This window comes from Ascochyta rabiei, chromosome 14 (assembly GCF_004011695.2).
Source record: "Ascochyta rabiei chromosome 14, complete sequence".
NCBI classification, from domain to species: domain Eukaryota; kingdom Fungi; phylum Ascomycota; class Dothideomycetes; order Pleosporales; family Didymellaceae; genus Ascochyta; species Ascochyta rabiei.
This window is the reverse complement of record NC_082418.1, coordinates 645665-664364: the sequence shown is the minus strand read 5'-3', so window position 1 is coordinate 664364 and position 18700 is coordinate 645665. Positions and strand designations below refer to the sequence as shown.

Genomic DNA, 18700 nt, shown 5'->3' with positions numbered 1-18700 from the left:
TGCATCTGCCGCCTGCGCCCGAGTAGCGTAGTCGGCTGTCCGCTCAGCTTGCAGCCTCACCACCGTCTGTCAATCGACTGCTGGAGCGCCGCATTCCACCACCTCGGCCGACCCACTTGTCGCCGCGCTACAGTCGCAACACGCGTGTTCAGGAACTAGCATCAGCTGCAAACCACCGTCCGCCCGCTACACCCCAGCCTTCCACGTTCCGCGCGTCGGTGAATATCCACACGGGCCACTAGAGGCCGCTCACCTTGGCCACAGTCGCATTCGCGATCCGTAACAGCGCCCGCCTTCCAGCACCTCCACTTCAGCCCAATCGCAGACTCGCCTGCGGGGTGCGTTTGGTCCCTTCAGCCTGCTGGTGCACCGCGAGTCGGTAGACGAGTGCGCATTCGACGCCATCGTATATCCTCAGAGCACAGAGAGCGCGCGAAAACGGCCGCCCGAAAACAAAGGTTCGTAACAGCCACACCACACGTCTCCCGCCTGCCACAGCAGAATTCCATCCGCCCTACCTGGCCTTGTGTGTCGCCGTCGTCGTCGGTCGTCTTCGTTGCTCGTCCCACCCTACGCCCTGTACCCCGACATGCGCTGACGCTGCTCCAAGTTCACCTTTCCACTGTCGTTCTGACTAACAAGCATTCGCAACTCATGGCTGCCACAACTCGAGCGATCACGCCTACGCTGAGCGGCCCTTTCTCTGCACCGAACCGGCCCAGCACCCCAGGCTCTGCTTCGCGCAACGCCAACGGTGGCGCAACGTTTGGAACCCACCTCGTCAAATCTCCGCGTGGGCTTTCCCCCAGACTGTCTCCTGCGCCTCTTACCGGCGCCGCTGTGTTGGCCGACGAGCGACGTTACAGGGAGCACAAGTCGCGGCAGACGAGCCCAAACCCGGCTGTAGCCATCCTTCAGAACCTACAGGGCAACGGCCAAAGCCACACTTCGGACGGGGCCCAACCGCAAGCGCAGATGGCACCTCAAAACAACGAAAAGGCTAGCAAGCCACCCATCATCATTCCAGAACTCACCGGAGTAACGGGCGACAACATGCACACGAGCCCCGTCAGTCTCTCCAGCTTCGGCGACGGAGAGGGGACAGCTGCGCCGGCCACGTCTGCTGTTGAAGCATCCGCAGGGCCTACGGGACGTGTGGGACAGCACCAAGGTACGCATCAGCGACCTCAACATCAGCCACACCATCATCAGCACCAGTTGATCGCGCCTAATCCTGGTGACAATCCGGGGAACCGCGCCTTCACGTTTCCGGGGCCGATGCCACCAGAGGACCCCCGTGCTCCCGCTCCCGCGCGCCAAATGAGTCTACCAGGCTATGGTCAGAACAACCCCAAGTCACCATCTACAAAACGCCACAAATGTCCCTACTGCTCTACGGATTTTACACGGCATCACAACCTCAAGAGTCACTTGTTGACGCACAGTCAAGAGAAGCCATATGAGTGCCCCACATGCCAAGCACGCTTTCGGCGACTGCACGATTTGAAACGCCACACGAAACTACATACTGGTGAGCGTCCACATACCTGCTTCAAGTGTGGCCGCAGGTTCGCACGTGGGGATGCACTCGCGCGACACAACAAGGGCCAAGGTGGCTGTGCAGGTCGTCGGTCAAGCTTTGGCATCGATGAGGACATGGGCGATGGCAAAGGCGATGACGGCATGGATGGCGTTGTTTACACCGGCGAGCCTGACGGGGAGGGCGACGAAGATGACGATGGCCGACGCATCAGTGAGCCCGCGCGTAAGAGGCAGAACACCGGAAACTCTACGCAAGGTTCGTATCATCAGCACTCCAGCACTTACCCGCCCATCAACCCGTCCAATCGAGGGTCGAGCAGTCAGAACAACCTTCGTCCTTACTATCCAGCGCAGGCATCTCAGCCGACTAACATGTCCCCAAAACTAGCTCCTTCGAGTATCTCATCGCTCCACAATGCGAATCAGCCTAGCGCTTTCGCGCAAGGAGGCATGACGGAAAGTCCCAAGCCAATTTCTCCGAGCCAGCAGGAGCACTATCGCCTTGGAGCTCACGAGGGTAGCCATCCTCGATCGCCCAACATGTCGCAACAGATCCATCTGCAGAACTACGCTCGTGGCGCCGGTGCGGCCCGAGGCACGCCTCCCACTCTCCAGCCTCCCAGCACCAGTAGCGGACCTCACTTGCCATCGCTGGCTGGCCTTGGTGGCATGGTCAAGCCGGGTTCGCAGAGCAGCAAAGGCCCAAGCATGCTCCAGCACCAACAAATGCCCGCACCAGGAACCATGTCGCAGCCTGGCAGCATGTCGAGCCATGGCGCGAGCGGTAGCAGCATGCGCGAAGTCATGGGCAGCCAGATGGATGTCTGGCAATACGTGCGCGACATTGAAGCTCGGATGGCGCGGATGGAGAAGGAGCACAATGAAAAGATCTCGACGCTGCAGACTGAGATTACCACTCTCCGTGCTCAGCTTGCTCAGCAGCATGTCAACAACGCTCAAGCGCAGCAGCACGTCAACAACGCTCAAGCGCAGCAGCATGTCAACAACCCTCAAGCGCAGCAGCATGTCAGCAACGCTCAAGCGCAGCAACAAGGTCAGTAGGAGTCGGCCGGTGATACTGGCTGTTGTAGCGACGTTGAGAGGAATTGCGACGAGGAGAGGACCGCGTCGCACAGTACATAAGAAGAACTTGTCCTTGGTGAACAAGAACGCGTCTCACGACCTACGGGCGAAGACATTACGATCAAGGCGTCTGGAGTGTCGGCGGGGAACAAGCTGAAAAGTGGCTTCCCTACGTTTTCCTTTTCTCGTTTCACTGGTGCAGGACTGGCTCGGACTTGTGTACATTATCCACTTTCTGTTCTCTGCTCACGCGGTGCTGATGTCGACGGAAATTGGAAAGGGCTTTGGCCAGATGTGCAGCATCTTGTTTTCGCATTCGCATGATACCTCTAGGATGGAGTGGTCCTGTCTTTAGGAGAGGGGGTATGCATGCATCTACAGATACCCAATTCGTTCACTCGACCTATTTTATTGCCACCTTCCGATTCTGGTGCTTGGTTGTCCGATGGAGGACAGGAAGAGTGGCTGGTCGACCGGCTTGGGTTGTGGCGAGACCAGCCCCTCGTTGGATCCAGCACTTACGGTGAAGCGTTTCGGTGAAGCACTGACACGCACCGCCAGCGGAGTATGCGCACTGGGCAGCAGGGGTCTCCACATGCCCAAGGGCAGCCCGGAATGTGCGCCGCACATGGGCACGATGAAGAGGCGAACGCGATGGGTCCATGGCTCAGAAACAGCGCCGCGCTCCTGGCACCAGCGTGTGTCGACGGACAACGGCCACGCACCTGGCGCTGCTTGCCGGCGTGGTGTTGAGGGTGGTGGGCGGGGGCGAGCACATGGACGGAAGAGGTGCCCAATGCGCAGAGCGCCTGCAGGCGGCCTGGAGAGTTACCACGTCAGAGCGAGCACCACAGCTCTCCACCGCCTAGAACCGACCTTCACCCAGAACCTTCACCGAACACGGCAGCTCTCGCCAGACAATCCTGCTCGAGGCCCAGATGGATGGAGCTCTCCGTCTTTGATAGGCGCACCGCGCAACGAGCCCGCTTCACCACCCAATCGAACATCGCTCTAGCCGCGCAGGCGGGAGGGCGACGCCGCAGCTGCCACCGTCCACCCGGCCCTGCAGACACGCCAAGCTACCCGCAGCTTCTCCACCTCGACGTCTAGAAGATGGTGAGCTCGTCCGACTCCCACCGCCGCCGCAAGAAGGATAAGGACGCAGACCGCGACCGCGACCGCACCAGCCCAAGAAGCAAGGACAAGGACAAGGACCAGGACAAGGATCGTGACCGTGACCGTGACCGTGACCGTGACCGTGACCGCGACCGCCATAAGCGCAAGTCACGCTCATCGGCATCCAAAGAGGACGAACCCGAGCACGACCGTCTCCGCGAGCGTTCCTCGAGGGAGCGCATCAGCCGCACCTCGTCGTCGTCCACCGCCTCAAAGTCGCTCAAGATGGCCGTCGTGCCTGAACTCACGCGCCGCAGCTCCCTGAACTCGGCGAGCCAGTCTAGGATCAGCTTGCCGTATCCCTCGCTCGACAAGACGTACAGCAAGGAGAGCATCTACGCTAGAGAAGACGTGGACAGGAGGAAGGCAGCCATGACCCCAGACCTCACCGATGTCGACGGCTCACAGGGCGAGAGGAAGAAGGATGCATCTCCAGCCGTGCCGCCCACGCCCACACGCGCACCTCCCCCGCCACCGCGAGCGCCGCCGAGCCCTCCCCTCACCGCGACGACAGCAGCAGACCTGCGAAAGACCGCGAGTGCCAACAGCACGCGAAGGAACTCGGAAGCACTGCATCGCGAGATGGAGTCAGGCAGGCAGAGCGTGGACAGCGGCACCCGTGTGACGACCCCGGCAGGGCAGCGGCACACAGCGTCGCGTTCGAGCATCAGGGAGCAGGACTCCTTGACAGACCTGACCTCGACTACAGGCTCTCAGCCCAGCACCATCCGTGCAAAGTCACCCAGAGCCAAATCACCTCACGCAGTCCCCACAAGGACCAAAACAGCAAGCCCAGCAGGCGGCCGTACCCACAGGAGCTCGAACCCGAAGACATACAAGACGCGGACGAAGCCAAGAGGCTCGTCCGAATTGACTCTCGATTCAGAAAACACCTCGGTGCCTCTCTACCATGCCCGCCGAACGCGGTCTCCCGCCTACTCTGATGCCTCACCTGCGTCCGTCGTCGACTCATCCCCACGGACACCGACCCAGCACTCCGTCCTTCCTTCTGTCATCTTCGACGAAAAAGACAGGCCAGCTAGTGTCGAGATTATGGACCCCATCTCTCGTGAATCGTCGGTCAACCCTGGGTACGGGTCGCCCATGCCACCACCTCCACCGCCGCCCCCGCCGCCCCCGCCGCCAGCGCCAGCAATGATGGGGGAACCGCCGCGCGTTGACTACCTTCTCCAGAATGGCGGTTTGCCACGACCGATTCCACGAAGCTTGCTGGGCGCCGTAGAGGGTGCATCTGTCCCAGCCTACTCGGCCTACATGTCGCCCACGACAACAGGTGCTCAAGGCCACGATGTTCGAGCCCTGTTCAGGCCGCTCGAGAACGTGCTGAACAACTACAACACCGTCATAGACACGAATGGGTCTCTTGCCGTCGCCACTGGATATCGGTCCGTCGCGCGGCGTCTGCTTGATCGCCTTGAAAACGTGTTTGCCCGCAACATCTCTTCGGAGCACTGTCAATGCTTGATGTGCTTCGACCAGCCGGCGCCAGAAGAGAACGCTGGCGTCAACTGGGGTGAGATTCTGGAGCTCGTCTCCGGGCGCTGTGAGCTACCCACCTGGCCACCCTACAACGACCCGGTGGCGCCCGGCCTGGGCATCTCCGAGCTTGGAGAGCCTTGTCAGCAGATTGACGTTGACGTGCCAGATCAGTACCGAGCGCACTACGAGAAGCAAGCGAAGAAGACCAAATCCTCGGTCCAATCCTGGCTGACCGACCAGCAAGACAACTCTCCGGAAGAGGCCGACGATGAAACGTTGTCTTTCATCATGCTCACCCGTCTGGATCAGCCGCAACGTCCGCTGTTCTACGCCCTTCTTTGGGGCCTCGAGAAGCTGCCCTCGCCCCGGACGCAGAAGCCTGAGACAGGCACGCCGCCCCACTTGACCAAGGCTGGGCTCGCGCTGCAGCGACTGTACCGGCTCCACAAGGAGCCACGCGATCAACTTACGGTCATGTATCTGATTCGCAACCCAGACATGCACAACATCTTGGCGACTTTGGCAGCGGTGACGAAGCATGAGTGGGAGATTCTCGTGTCTGGGCGGTTTGACGGCTTCCTCTGGTCGGGTGCCGAAGACCTGATGCCTGGCCAGATTCCGCCCACGGACGGGCCGCAACGATTCGCGTCGCCGAGCCCAGGCCAGCCAGGTCAAACGTTCAGCCCGGGGCCCTACCCTCGGCCTGGGTCAGCGCGTCCGGGGTCGGTACGGCCCGGGTCAGTACGACCAGGAGGCGGGCCAGCGCCCGTGCAAGTGGACGAGGAGACGGAAGTGGCGGTGCTGGCGGAGATTGAGCGCGAAATCTATCTGGGGATGGAGGCGATGGAAGACGCGTTTGAGCATCTGCACAACCAGGCGGAACAGGTCCGCCGACGGCTTCGGGAGCGTGCTGCTGCGCTGTCGATGGTGGCACAGCAACGACGAGGGGCTGGGATGGAGTGCATTGAAGTCAGGATGAACACGCCTGCGGGGTTCATGGAGCAGGACGAGAGCCTGGATGAGCTCCGAAGCGAGATTGGGCCTGACGACTCGGCCAGCAACGTCAGCCACAACCGGCGGAGAAAGGCACACCGAGCGCGCGAGAGGCGGACGCCAGCGCCTGTGGAGGAGGAGAGCGAGGAGGAGAGCACGCTCGCGGAGAGGATTCGGCGACGGTACTGAAGGCGCGACGAGTCTGGCTACGTACGAGCGTACGAGCGTACGTGTGCTGTAGCAGGAACGGCAACGGCAACGGCAACGGCATGGAAAGTTCTGGTGGGATGGAAAGGGGCGCAAGGGCTTTGTCAGCGTGTTTTTGGTTTTCTGTATTCGACAAGAGGACGGATGTGTGGATAGGAAAGAGTATGGCTCATGACGGCAGTGGCCTATGGATACCCCAATGAAACGCACAGTGCTGAAACGCTTGCTTCTCGAGCGAGGTGCAGTGAAGAAGACGGACGGCGTGGCAGTCGAGGAGTCGAGGAGTCGAGTGTGTGGTGTAGGCACGACGTGGTTGAAACACGCCTAAGCAGACGGTCGCGCCCAAGGCGAGGCTCGGTCGAGGGCCAATCACCGCGCACGAGCTGCGAGACGACGAGACGATGGCGACGGGAGCTCGGCGTCGGCATCGGCACCACCACACGACGCGTCGACGCAGGCTCGACACGGACCGTCATTGGCGGCTGTCCTCTCCCCTCTCTTCTTTGCTCGTCGCGTGGGAGGGAGGGGTGTCGTGCAGCTCGCAGCGCATTTGCTTTGCTTTTGTTTTTGCTTTGCTTTGCTTTTGCTTTTGCTTTGCTTTGCTTTGCTTTTGCTTTTGCTTTTGCATGCAAGAAAGAAAGAACAAGATCATCCTTGCTGCTCGACGCGCCGGCACTGCATTGCACACCATCCCTACCATCCCTACCGTAGGCTACCATCCCTACCATCCCTACCATCTATACCATCTATACCATCTATACCATCCATACCATCCTACCATCCATACCATCCCACCATCCTTACTATCCCTACCTTCCCACCTGGCCCGCTCTCCCTGAAAACAGCAACCAGGCAGGGCGCAACAAATACCTCTTTGCTGCGTCGGCCTCTCTGCTCTCCCGTGCCTCTGCCTCTTCGCGGCCAGCCCACATTCCTTCACCGCGGCGCTTGTGCCCGTGAACCCCCAAGATCCAGGCTGCGCGCCCGCTCGTCCCTCGTTCCGCCTCGGTGGTCGTGGTTGTGATTGTGGTCGTGGTGCGGTTGTGGTCGTAGTCGTAGTCGTAGTCGTGGTCGTAGTCGTAGTCGTGGTCGTAGTCGTAGTCGTGGTCGTGGTCGTGGTTGCGTTGCCGGCGCAATCGGTGTTGCCAAACATTGCACAGCGCGCCTGTCAGTCACGATTACGCCGATTCCCACTCGACGCACCTGCGCTTGGAGATACTCGGTCCTTGGGCCCTGAACCGCATCCGCGTAACGAACGCCCTTTGATTCCCACCCACAAACCCCACCGCCGCCGCCGCCGCCGCCGCCCACTTTCCTTCCTCCTGCCGCTGACTGCGACTCGGCACGCGCTCTCTTCGGCTCGCTCCAGCACCAGCGGCCTTGCACTGCGCGACCTGCGCTGGACGACTCGCTACCTTTTCCCTTTCCCTTTCCCTACTCACGCCCTCGAAACACCGCTCGCTACCTTTTCACTACCCTCGCCCTCGAAACACCGCTCGCTACCTTTTCACTACCCACGCCCTCGTCTGAGCGGGACCCGGCAGCAGAATGGCGGCAGATCTGGGGAGCTCCTCGGTCGACCCCACGACCCTCTACACCAAGCAAGAATGCATAGGTGGTGGTAGCTTCGGCAGGGTCTACAAGGGCGTAGACCGCAGGACTGGGCACACCGTCGCTATCAAGGTCATCGACGTTGAGAACGCAGAGGACGAAGTGGACGACATCATGGGCGAGATCATGATCCTGTCCGGTCTGAACTCCCAGTTCGTCACAAAGTACTACGGTTCCTACCTCCACGGCTCGGACCTGTGGATAGTCATGGAATTCTGCTCCGGCGGAAGCTGCGCCGATCTGATGAAGCCGGGTCCGCTGGCCGAGGCCGAGATCGCCATCATGCTGAAGGAACTGCTCATGGGCCTGACCTATCTGCACGAGGACCACAAGCTGCACCGGGACATCAAAGGTGAGGCCCTGCTCCCACAAGCTACAATAATGGCTAACCCAGCCCACAGCTGCCAACATCCTTGTCAGCGCGAGCGGCCAGGTCAAGCTCGCAGACTTTGGCGTTTCTGGCCAGCTCTCCGCAACCATGACCAAGAAGAACACGTTCGTAGGTACCCCCTTCTGGATGGCGCCTGAGGTGATTAAGCAATCTGGCTACGACGGCAAGGCGGACATCTGGTCTCTCGGCATCACCGCGCTGGAGCTGGCCAACGGCGAGCCTCCGTATGCCGACATTCATCCCATGAAGGTTCTCTTCCTGATCCCAAAGAACCCGCCGCCCATCCTGGAAGGCAACTTCTCCTCCTCGTTCAAAGACTTCGTCCAGCTGTGCCTGCGGAAAGACCCCAAGGAGCGTCCGACTGCGAAGCAACTTTTACAGACGGCCTTCATCAAGAAAGCGGGAAAGCCCGCTCGCCTCCAGGAACTCATCACGAGATACCAGGACTGGAAAGTCAGGCACCCAAAGGAGGCTGCCGAAGAGGATGACGAGGATATGCCGGTGCGGAGGGAGCCCGTCAATGAAGATCTGTGGGATTTTGGTACCATCAGACCCGCTGCGGGTGGCAGGGGCCCAGCGCTGGCGCCGTTGAACAGCGCCGGCGCCAACGCGCGCAACCCGTCTCCTCAAAGAAAGCCTGTGCCGTTACAACGTGGTGGCCATGTTGACGAGAACGACGATACAATTCGAGCGAGTCCGCCACCATCACCCACCAAACGTCTGGCCCCGCTATGGACGGGCGCATCACCGACGACCTCGTTAAACACCGCTTCAAGGGTTCCTCTACCGCCTTCGCCTGACAAGAAGGACGCACCTGTTTTCCCACCACCCAAACAGGAACCGTCACGCATGTCGCCTGTGCCCAATGTCTTCTCGCCACCTCAAAACCGTGGCTTATCCACTCCAACGAAACCATCACATCCCCAGGGACCACGTCGGCAGACTCCCCTCGCACACGCCTACGACGAGTACATGCAGCGATCGATCGCCGAAGACATGGCAGGCTTGGATATCACACCACAGCAGCGTAACCCTACGCCCAGAGGCTCCGTCCTCCCCATGTCCATCTCCGAGATTCCTCCTTTTCGAGGTCCCAGCTCGAGGGGAAGCACACCAACATCGGCGCAGCCGAGACCACTGCCCAGTCCCGCGCTGCCTACCAGCCACCAGCTGCCCTTCCTGCAGGCCCAGAAGCCCTTGCCGCCGTTGGTAGGCCAGCAACCGTTACCAGCGCTTACGGGCCAGAAGCCTCTCCCGTCACCGCAACAGGCATTTGCTCCGGTCAGCTCTGCCAAAACAGCACGCCCTGATTCGGGGTCATCGAGCGACCTATTTGGTGGGCCACTCATTGGAGACTGGGGACAGAAAGCAGCACCTCCGCCACCGCTTCACCAAAATGGCAATCTGGCACCGCTGAATGGTAGCTTATCACCTCCTCCCGCCAAATCTGCACACGCTCGTAACTCGTTTGGCCGGATAAAGCCCCAGCCCACGGACCTTGCTTTTCTGCCTCCAGCTTCCCACCAACCGGCAGAGATCACCGCTCTCACAGGCGTGGTCGTTCCAGCGCTCGAGGCAGCACTGTCTCGTCGAACCTACCATCTCAACCTTCTCAACAAGCAGGACGCTGCCTCGGTACAAGCCGGGCGGGATCCTGATTCGTACCTGCGGAGGAAGAAGGAGCGACAGGACTGCCACGATCATGTGAAGAGGCTTGTGAGTCGAATCACGGACCAATTCAAGGAACTCGATCAGTGGGATGAGAAGGGGGAAGTAGGCATGGGTGGCGAGGTGGCCGGATTTCTCGAGGGGTTCTTGGAGGAAATCCTGGTTAGGGTCGAGCCGGCTGATGATTGAAACGAAGACCACGCTTTATGATGAGAGGACATGGACGAGACAGGACACATGGATGGAGGGTTTGCTTTGCTTGGAGTATGCATGGGTAGGATCGGATTTCATCACGGTGTTTGGCATTTGATGGAGCTGGGCGTTTCCGGATCAAGGGTGCCAGGTAGGATTCGACTTGGGGCATTTGATCAGCAACAAAGTAGTTTTCCGCTCTTCGGACCACTTTCTTGTACAAAGACACATTTTCATCGGATTTCAACCCCGTCCTCTTCACTACCGGCAAGGGAAAGGGAAAGGGAAACCCAGCACGCACGTGGGGTTGGGGAAACATCATTTCACACTTGGATGGTGCCATTCCGCCGACCCAGCACCGACCTCTGCAAAACACCACGCAACCCCCTTCTAGCTATCCACTCACTCACACACACGCTCCACGGCCTCTCGGCCTTTTCCCCTCTCCCTCTCCCCACCATCCTGTAGATCCCTCACATCCCACACTCGCTCCGTCCTTGGATTCGTCACGCAATGCTGCGAACCCCGCTATCTCGCCATTCCACGCCGCGTAGCACGCAATGCGGAATAGCACGCCTTATGGCGCGCTGCTGTGCGGATTCGTGCGTGGGGATGATGATGGTGGTGGTGGTGGTGGTGATGGTGGTGCGCAGGCTTTGGGCTAGGAGGGGTCTTTCGATGGCGTGGGCGGAGGGCCGCCCGGTGCTGCTTAGTCGAGGGAAGTGTATGGCTAGGTAGTTGGAAGAGTATAAGGGGAGGGCGGGAAGTAGGGGTTTTTGGGTTGAAGGGGGAAGAAGTTGTTTGTAGTGATTTACTTTGCTTTGCTTCGCTTTGCTTCGCTTCGCTTTGCTTCGCTTCGCTTCGCTTTGCGATACTACGACGCAATCTTGGATTTCTCAGGTGCCGAAATGGCAGACGATACTCGTGCAGAGCAGTTTACCTTTACCCCCGCGCCTCCCCATGCGCTGAACCAAGACCCGGACCGCGTCTTCTTTGCGTGCGATACCCTCTCCCATCTCCCATTGCCATGTAATGTGTTACAAGACGAACTGACCGCAGCAACAGCTACTGGGTCCCCAACGTATCCGGCGGGCTCGTCATCTCCAAGATCCCGCAGCGCACAGCCTGGGACCTGGCGTCCAACGCGCGCTACGCGCAGACGGCGGAGCGCGTGGGGTTCGAGTACGCGCTGACGCAGATCCGGTTCACGGCGTCGTATGGGGCGGCGAACCAGCACGAGTCGGTCACGTTCTCGCAGGCGCTGCTGCACCATACGCAAAAGTTGAAGGTCATTGCTGCGATTCTGCCGGGCCCGTGGAATCCCACTATCGCTGCTAAGCAGATTGCTAGTATAGACCACTACACCGGCGGGCGCATCGCCGTCAATATCGTGTCGGGCTGGTTCAAGGGCGAGTTTACGGCTGTGGGGCAGTGGTGGCTTGAGCATGCCGAGCGGTACAGGAGGAGCCGCGAGTTTATGGAAGCGCTCAAGGGGATATGGACCGCGGGTGATGAGGGCTTCACGTACGGCGGTGACTTTTACCAGTTTCGTGGGTACAGGCTCAGTCCTAAGCCGTTGAAGTGGGAGGGTAGGCAGCATCCGGAGATCTTCCAGGGTGGGAATTCGGACGATGCGCGCGATAATGGGGCGCAGGTCAGTGACTGGTATTTCATGAACGGAAACGACCTCGAAGGGTTCCGAGCGCAGATTCAAGACGTAAAGGAGCGGGCGAAGAAGGTTGGGAGGGAAAAGCATGTTCGCTTTGCGGTCAACTCGTTCGTGATTCTGAGGGATACGGAAGAGGAGGCTATCCAGGTGCTCAGAGAGATCCAGGGCAAAGCGGATACAGAGGCCGTGGCGGCGTTCCGCGACGCAGTGCAGCAGGCGGGCGCGAGCACGGGGAACAAGAAGGGCATGTGGGCCGACTCCAAGGTGGAAGACCTGGTGCAGTACAATGATGGGTTCAAAACGAAGCTGATCGGTACGAAAGAGCAGATTGCAGATCGCATCCTGTTGCTGAAGAGCTTGGGTGTCAACTTGGTGTTGACGGCATTTCTGCACTACGAGGACGATATCGAGAGATATGGCGACGAGGTGCTGCCGCTGGTGAGGAAGCTGGAAGCTGAAGGGAGAGGCAAGGATGTCGAGGATGAGATTAAGAGGACTGGTGACATTTACAGAAAGTAGGCTATCGTTGAATCCCGGCTGGGCGTCGTTTCGTTGAGTTTCGTCAGGGTGTCATTTCTGGATGTTGCCTCTCTTACCTATGCATCCAGCCAAGACTCGACTCTTGCTCTTGAGTAGTGATTCGTTACCTGCGGCATCAAGGCCTCGTCCACGGCTCTCAGGCCCTGTGGGGAAAGGCTAGGCGATTTGTTCGTCTTCTTTGGAGCACTCTGCTCGGCGCCCCTCGAGCCCGCCCACATGTTTCCAGCTGGGGCTGAGGCTGCCGAGGGCCAGTTCTTTTTGATAATGCGGCCGCAGCTTAGTAGCGGACCGCACATGGTGCGCGGATTGGAAGGGCTGTCAGGGCCAAGAATGATTCGTTGTGATTCTTTCCGTCTGTAGGATGCGCAAGACATGTACGAGCAGTCAGTGTAAGCGTGCTTTGTGGTGCAGGAGATGGAGTTCTCTGGATCCAAGCTTCACTTCGCTGATTAAGTACCATGTAGGCGAAGTATGACGTCTGCGTCGTGAAAAGCGAAAGCTCTACATTACGTCTGGGAGACGCCAAGTCAACACAAAATCTTATTCTTACCACACGTCGACGAGCACTTGCCCAATCCGGTTCCACGGCTAAAGCAGCATCGTGTGAAGCGGGAAGCGGGCAGTGGGCGCCTTGCATATGCGCCAAGACCAAGCTTAGCTCGCAGCTCGGTGAAGTTCCCAGGTTATCGGTCACGGGTCGACATCGACCACCAACACATCCATCGCCCAACACCACCACCATGCTTGCAAGAAGCGCACTATGCCCGGCTAGGGCATTTGCCAACCGCCACCCTCCCGCCATCCTCGCGCCGTGCTCGGCCGCCGCGGCTTCCTTCTCCACATGCACACGACCCAGCAAGCTCCAGCCGCAGTCGCAAACACCCTTCTTCGCCGCACGAAGCCCCGTTCCTAGCAGACTTGCCGTACGGAGCGCATCCACCGCCCCGGCTACACCAGCTGCCAAGCCTGCCGCCGGCGCTCCAGCACTCACATGGAACGACTTCTTCGCTCTGCGCCGAACGCGCCGGAGGATCGGACAGGCCTGTTCAGGTGCCAGCGCAGTCGGAGTGACGTACTACGGATTGACATTCATGATCGGCAACGGCTACGACGCTGTGCTGTCAGAGCAGCTGGGCGGCTTTGACCCAATGATGCTGATGGGACTGAGCACCCTGGGCATGTTGGCCGCTGGATGGCTCATTGGCCCTATCTTCGGCAACCAGGTCTTCAATCTGGCGTACAGGGGCGTTCTCACCGAGTTCACAAGGGTAGGCTGTTCTGTCGTCGAGACAGAGAGCTGGGCGCTGACAATCGCACAGAAAGACTCGGCCTTCTTCAACCGCATCAAGCGTCACCGCGTCGATCCCTCCGTCTCTTCCCTCGCAAACCCCCCGCCAGACTACTACGGCGAGAAGATTGGCAGCGTGGCCGGCTACAGGCGATGGCTGAAGGACCAGCGCGCCTTCAACCTGAAAACGGGCAGACACCAGCGCGGACAGATCTAGGGTACCAACCCATTGGGACAGACGAAGCGCAGCTACATACACAGGCGCCAGTGCCCTCCGCTCTTCCATTTGTTACTGATCGGTAGCGTTTTAGCATGCCATAGCAATGGCATCACTGCGCTTTCACGGCCGAATTTCTCATTGTTTATAAAACGTCAAACGTTGAATGGCAAGCTCTTGTACTTGTACACTGTAACTGTCAAGCGTCATCTCCCTTCTCTAGGGCAAAATCTTCTCTACCATCTCTTCCTTCAATCTTTCACTCCCACTGTGCGTTTGAACGGTCTTTGTTGCAGTGCAGAGCTGGACAACAAATGGACAAAAACCTGAACAACGCCTGAGATGACAGCCATTTTTGCAAGCTGGGCAATGCAATGGCAGATGGTCGTTGTGTGTTATCAGATCATTGCACGACAACAGTGACTTACCTGCACATCACCTCGTCAATTGTCAGTATCACTTGATATCACCTCGTCAATTATCAGTATCACTTGATATCACCTCGTCAATTGTCAGTATCACTTGATATCACCTCGTCAATTGTCAGTATCATTTGTTACCTACACCACAGCAAGCTATTCACGCGTGTTCCGGCTCTCGTTAACATTGTTTAGAAAGCACATGTCTGAGCTCGAGTTGAAAACAGCCATCGAACCGCGGGAGCCTGATTATATGCATCCTTCCATGTCACCGTCCGATCCACAGGCGGACCTCCTCTAGAAGATCTTCACGCGCGGCGTTCATGTCCGCCTCCTCCACCTGCTTCTCCTTAATTATACTGCCTCATTTCAAACGTCGACTTCACAACCCCATGAGCCTCCTCGTTGAGGCGTTCATGGTTCTTAGCCGTTGTCCACGTCTCCGATCGGCGGAGAATAAAGAGATTGGGTTGCTGAGACGGGACCTGCGCATTTCGGTTATTCCACGTCGCTGAACGAGTAGTATGCGGTCCGAAAAGCTTACCACGTTGGGCTCCAGAACGCTGGAGCAAGCACGCCCTGGCGTTTGGATCAAGAGGAGGCCGACGTTGCACTGTCGGGGCCCGTGAGGGTAGAGGGTCAGTCTGCAGTGGAGGTGACGGCGGCGGCCAATGTACTTCTTGAGTCCAGCCAGGCAGGCGTAGCGGTTGGGGACGTCGCTGCGCGCGCTCCTTCGCCTGCCATTCGTCTTGCGTCCGCAGCGTAAGCGGCTGCTGAGCTTGCAGCCTATTCTTCTCTTGTCGCAGTTCTTCCTGCAACCGCTGCTTGCGCATAGACTCAGCATGCGCGTCGTCGTAGACCTTCTCTGACTTGCGTAGACACAGGTTATGCTTCACATCGTGTGCCGTCTTCACTGGATCGCGACGGTACGCATCCACCGAGCCAATTCGATATCGAGGCCATTCGATACCGAATCTGTTTCCACAATGACACGTTCCTGGAGGGTGTATGGATCCAGCATGCCTCACAGCACGATATGACAGTCCACAGTTCCAGCACACAAAGCAAAATCTCACCTCCTGCCCACGCTCCACAATCTCGTCCAGACATAGCGCGCCGTCCTGCGGCGTCAGGATGTCAGACATCTGGCAAATGCTACACGCGACGTGATTGCACTTGCCACACCTTAGATGTTTAAAGGGGAACTTGCCGCTATAGTGAACCAGCACGTTCTCATGCCCACAGCAACACGCCCAGACACCATCATCCCGCGCCACCAGAGTGCTCAAGTACGGGTATTCAGCCTCATCGACGCCAGTTCTGGAGAAATACTGGGACGATGCAGCGTCTTCGGCGCGCGTTGCAGTCTCGAGCTGCTTCTCGAGCTGGTCAGGAGTGAGTGCGGGGAAAGATTCTGCGGGGTTCTTCTTGCCGAAAAGCATTGTAAAGAGCGTGGTGATAACGATGATGCTGATACTAGTAGAGTGGGACAAAAGATTGTGGGTGATCTGAGGCTCATTGGGATGAGATCGGCATTACTGATATACGATCGATTCGTGTAGTGAAAGTCCATGTGATCGACTGCATTGTGGGGTTTGTGATTACGTCGTGTATATACATTGCTAACATTGTACACTCGTGGGTGCTACAGTGCTCAATGGTCGCACACAATGCGTGCGTGGAGCCGGTGGGTCGAGCTATACTTAGGCATGCAGAACTCGAATGGCATATATAGCTTCAGTGACTTAGGGTGTGTATATATAATATTAGGTCAATCCATCAAGGCAGTTTTTCTTGTTTTGTTTATATATGTAGGTAGAACAAAGAGAACTTGCCATGTCTTAGACAGCAAGCATCTACCTCCGACACGTGGTATCTTTCCTCTTGACGGATACTTTCGAGTGTCTTGGACTTTGCAAAATACCCGTGAAGTGAGGCTGTGTTGTATGGATCGTGCGTAAGAAGGAACTGACGTAGCTAGACGTCTGGAGAGTGATCGGTGAGAAGCATTGAAACAGCTGGAATGGCACATCATTTCTCGAAACATCGCAAGCGAAGTGTCAGACGTCAATTTGAAACAGTCGAGTGCGGGCTAAGAATAGTTTGGTGTTGTGGCTTCATGTGTGAGATTGCATTCCTCACTTCTACTCAGGTCCTGCTTCGCTTATGTCATCCGTGAGTTGTGAGGTTGATAGTGTCCATGTTTCAGCGAAGACTTGACAATGAAGACTTGAAGTGGACAGTTTGAATTGGCAAGCCTATCAACCCTTCAATAACTGGTTCTCAGATCCCAGGTCAAACAAACCATGCACTATCCCTCTCCTCATCAGTAGCAACCCACCCTTCCTCGCCTATACCATACTTCCTACTCCCCTTCCCAGGTTCAGGGTATTTCTTAATATTATCATAAGCCCATCTTTCCCTCTCGCCCAACACCGGTGGCACCCTGCCCTTCCCCTCCAACAACGGCAAACCTGCCAGTTGATACAAGTACCTGAACCACTCCATCGTCTCCCCGTCATCCCAGAGGATGGTATGGAACGACCTCCCCTCCTCTTTACACTTCTGCACCCTCTTATCCTCCCACTCGCGTATCTCCTTACCACTCGGTAAAGGCCTTGCTTCTCTTCCACAGAAAATCCTCGCAAGCGCAATAGCCTGGTACTCGAAGCTACGAAACGTGAGCACGCGCGGCAAGCCCACGATGCCCAGAGACTGTGGAAATCGAGCGGAGAAGGTGTGCTGGTAAAAGTCCTGCAGCTTGTCTTTTCTGTAGTCGTAGAGCAGCCCGCCGTTGGCTTTGCTGTTCCAGAAGGGGAAACTGGGCTTGTAGCCTGTGCAGTAGATGACCACGTCGATGTTGGTTAGACGACTTCCGTCGGCGAAATGTACGGCGCCGGACTCGGCGTCATACGATGACACCATCGGTTTCCACTCCACGCCGGGCGGGGGCGATGAGCCGTCCCAGCGGTTGCGGGAGCGCCGGGATTGGTAGACTGGGAGTTCGACGGACCCGGACTGAGCGATTTGGGTGGTAATGTCGTGGCCGGAGGCCGAGTTGCCGATGATCAAGATGCGTTGGTTGGGGTAGTGGGTTGGAGAGCGGTAGAATTTGGAGTGCGTTATACGGGTAGGGAAACGCTGGATGTATGTGTCAAGACCGCTGACTTGTGGGATCTGGGAAGACAGTGAGTTTCTACAAGATCCGTCATATGACAAGGATGTGGCGCGCGTACGTAGGGGATTGAGTAGTGCCCGTTGGCGACAATGAGGGCATCGAATTGCTCAGACCACCAGATGTCTACCTTCTGTACCGGATCGTATTTTCGCAAAATCAGGATCCATTTCTCATGGGCACGGGTGACGTCCTCAACGGTGGTGTTGAGCACCAAGTAACGGTCAACATGGTGTGAAGCGAAATAGTTTTGGATGTATTGCTTCGGTACCCAATGCGGTGCAAATGGCCCATAGGCAAATCGCTCATCTGACAACGACATGATGATTTCTGGCACATTCGTCCTATACGTGTTAGTGATTCATTTGCTAAGGGTTGCAGATGACAAGCTCCACCCACGTGAGTCCTTCATATATCGGTGTTCTATCGAACCTCTGCTGCTCGGTTGGTTTCACAGCAGCTGGAAGACTTTGTGGCACCTTCAGAGGAGGATCTGTATCTGGAGGCATCCCTCCAGGGCGGAGCTGGGTTGGTGGTGCCGGATCTGGGTCGTATATCCTGCGTCTTGATCAATGTTCCGTGCGTCTTCAACATTACAATACAAGGATATTACCATGTCCCACCTGGAGTCTCCCGACGCTCAAATACCTGAATGATATCAAACGCATCCTCGGCATCCAAAGCTGCTGCCGCAGCTGCACCTGTGAGGCTGTGAGCCGATGGGGCGTTCTGATGGGTGTGTGGCAGATGCTCCTACCCGCTGCGCCAGCACCGATTACGGCTACCGATCTAATTGTTGGTTTAGACATTATCATGCCCGGAAATACAGCTACAGTTTACCAGACTTCAGTACATTAATATTGACACTGCTAGTGGCTGACCAACATCGGTTGTTATCGGAGGCGGATTGCGTGCTCGGTTGTGATGTTTGCGCCATGAAGCCTCGCTGTTGTTGGCTCCTATATCAGTGCAACACAGGTGAATGCAGACATGTATCTCAACAAAAGTGATGATCGGTTTTGTGATCTG

At 57.6% G+C, this 18700-nt stretch overlaps 8 protein-coding genes across 9 annotated transcripts, besides 12 other annotated features; 6 read left to right on the top strand and 2 right to left on the bottom strand.

Annotated features, from left to right (window-relative positions):
* Positions 1 to 530: 530 nt before the first annotated feature.
* Positions 531 to 565: a tandem repeat.
* Positions 566 to 654: 89 nt separating this feature from the next.
* Positions 655 to 2604, top strand: EKO05_0008148 (uncharacterized protein; the record flags this gene model as incomplete). 2 transcript variants are annotated; one of them, XM_059637222.1, is made up of 2 exons in its annotated part: positions 655 to 1798; positions 1931 to 2604. In XM_059637222.1, the coding sequence occupies 2 exons, from the start codon at positions 655 to 657 to the stop codon at positions 2602 to 2604; spliced, it is 1818 nt and encodes a 605-aa protein (XP_059493205.1). The 2 variants fall into 2 exon arrangements, with proteins under 2 accessions (XP_059493205.1, XP_038796609.1); XM_038946456.1 differs by having other exon boundaries at positions 655 to 2604.
* Positions 2605 to 3738: 1134 nt separating this feature from the next.
* EKO05_0008147 (uncharacterized protein) lies at positions 3739 to 6483 on the top strand (the record flags this gene model as incomplete). The annotated part of the gene is made up of 1 exon (XM_038946455.1): positions 3739 to 6483. One exon carries the CDS (start codon positions 3739 to 3741, stop codon positions 6481 to 6483), a length of 2745 nt encoding a protein of 914 aa, XP_038796608.1.
* Positions 3822 to 3851: a tandem repeat.
* Positions 3853 to 3896: a tandem repeat.
* Positions 4243 to 4290: a tandem repeat.
* Positions 4908 to 4952: a tandem repeat.
* A 56-nt stretch (positions 6484 to 6539) lies between the features above and the next one.
* Positions 6540 to 6564: a tandem repeat.
* A 486-nt stretch (positions 6565 to 7050) lies between these two features.
* Positions 7051 to 7124: a tandem repeat.
* Positions 7125 to 7509: 385 nt separating this feature from the next.
* Positions 7510 to 7621: a tandem repeat.
* Positions 7622 to 7783: 162 nt separating this feature from the next.
* Positions 7784 to 7809: a tandem repeat.
* A 240-nt stretch (positions 7810 to 8049) lies between these two features.
* On the top strand, positions 8050 to 10360 carry EKO05_0008146 (Non-specific serine/threonine protein kinase; the record flags this gene model as incomplete). The annotated part of the gene is made up of 2 exons (XM_038941387.1): positions 8050 to 8464; positions 8514 to 10360. 2 exons carry the CDS (start codon positions 8050 to 8052, stop codon positions 10358 to 10360), a joined length of 2262 nt encoding a protein of 753 aa, XP_038796606.1.
* A 605-nt stretch (positions 10361 to 10965) lies between these two features.
* Positions 10966 to 11011: a tandem repeat.
* Positions 11012 to 11181: 170 nt separating this feature from the next.
* Positions 11182 to 11230: a tandem repeat.
* A 41-nt stretch (positions 11231 to 11271) lies between these two features.
* Positions 11272 to 12551, top strand: EKO05_0008145 (Alkanesulfonate monooxygenase; the record flags this gene model as incomplete). Its single annotated transcript, XM_059637221.1, has 2 exons — positions 11272 to 11360; positions 11429 to 12551. The coding sequence occupies 2 exons, from the start codon at positions 11272 to 11274 to the stop codon at positions 12549 to 12551; spliced, it is 1212 nt and encodes a 403-aa protein (XP_059493204.1).
* A 727-nt stretch (positions 12552 to 13278) lies between these two features.
* Positions 13279 to 13313: a tandem repeat.
* EKO05_0008144 (TIM23 complex component) lies at positions 13313 to 14077 on the top strand (the record flags this gene model as incomplete). The annotated part of the gene is made up of 2 exons (XM_038941389.1): positions 13313 to 13840; positions 13892 to 14077. 2 exons carry the CDS (start codon positions 13313 to 13315, stop codon positions 14075 to 14077), a joined length of 714 nt encoding a protein of 237 aa, XP_038796604.1.
* A 769-nt stretch (positions 14078 to 14846) lies between these two features.
* Positions 14847 to 15938, bottom strand: EKO05_0008143 (uncharacterized protein; the record flags this gene model as incomplete). Its single annotated transcript, XM_059637220.1, has 3 exons — positions 14847 to 14981; positions 15041 to 15109; positions 15174 to 15938. The coding sequence occupies 3 exons, from the start codon at positions 15936 to 15938 to the stop codon at positions 14847 to 14849; spliced, it is 969 nt and encodes a 322-aa protein (XP_059493203.1).
* An 853-nt stretch (positions 15939 to 16791) lies between these two features.
* On the bottom strand, positions 16792 to 17993 carry EKO05_0008142 (uncharacterized protein; the record flags this gene model as incomplete). The annotated part of the gene is made up of 2 exons (XM_038941396.2): positions 16792 to 17673; positions 17733 to 17993. The coding sequence occupies 2 exons, from the start codon at positions 17991 to 17993 to the stop codon at positions 16792 to 16794; spliced, it is 1143 nt and encodes a 380-aa protein (XP_038796602.2).
* Positions 17994 to 18052: 59 nt separating this feature from the next.
* On the top strand, positions 18053 to 18529 carry EKO05_0008141 (uncharacterized protein; the record flags this gene model as incomplete). Its single annotated transcript, XM_059637219.1, has 1 exon — positions 18053 to 18529. One exon carries the CDS (start codon positions 18053 to 18055, stop codon positions 18527 to 18529), a length of 477 nt encoding a protein of 158 aa, XP_059493202.1.
* Positions 18530 to 18700: the final 171 nt, after the last annotated feature.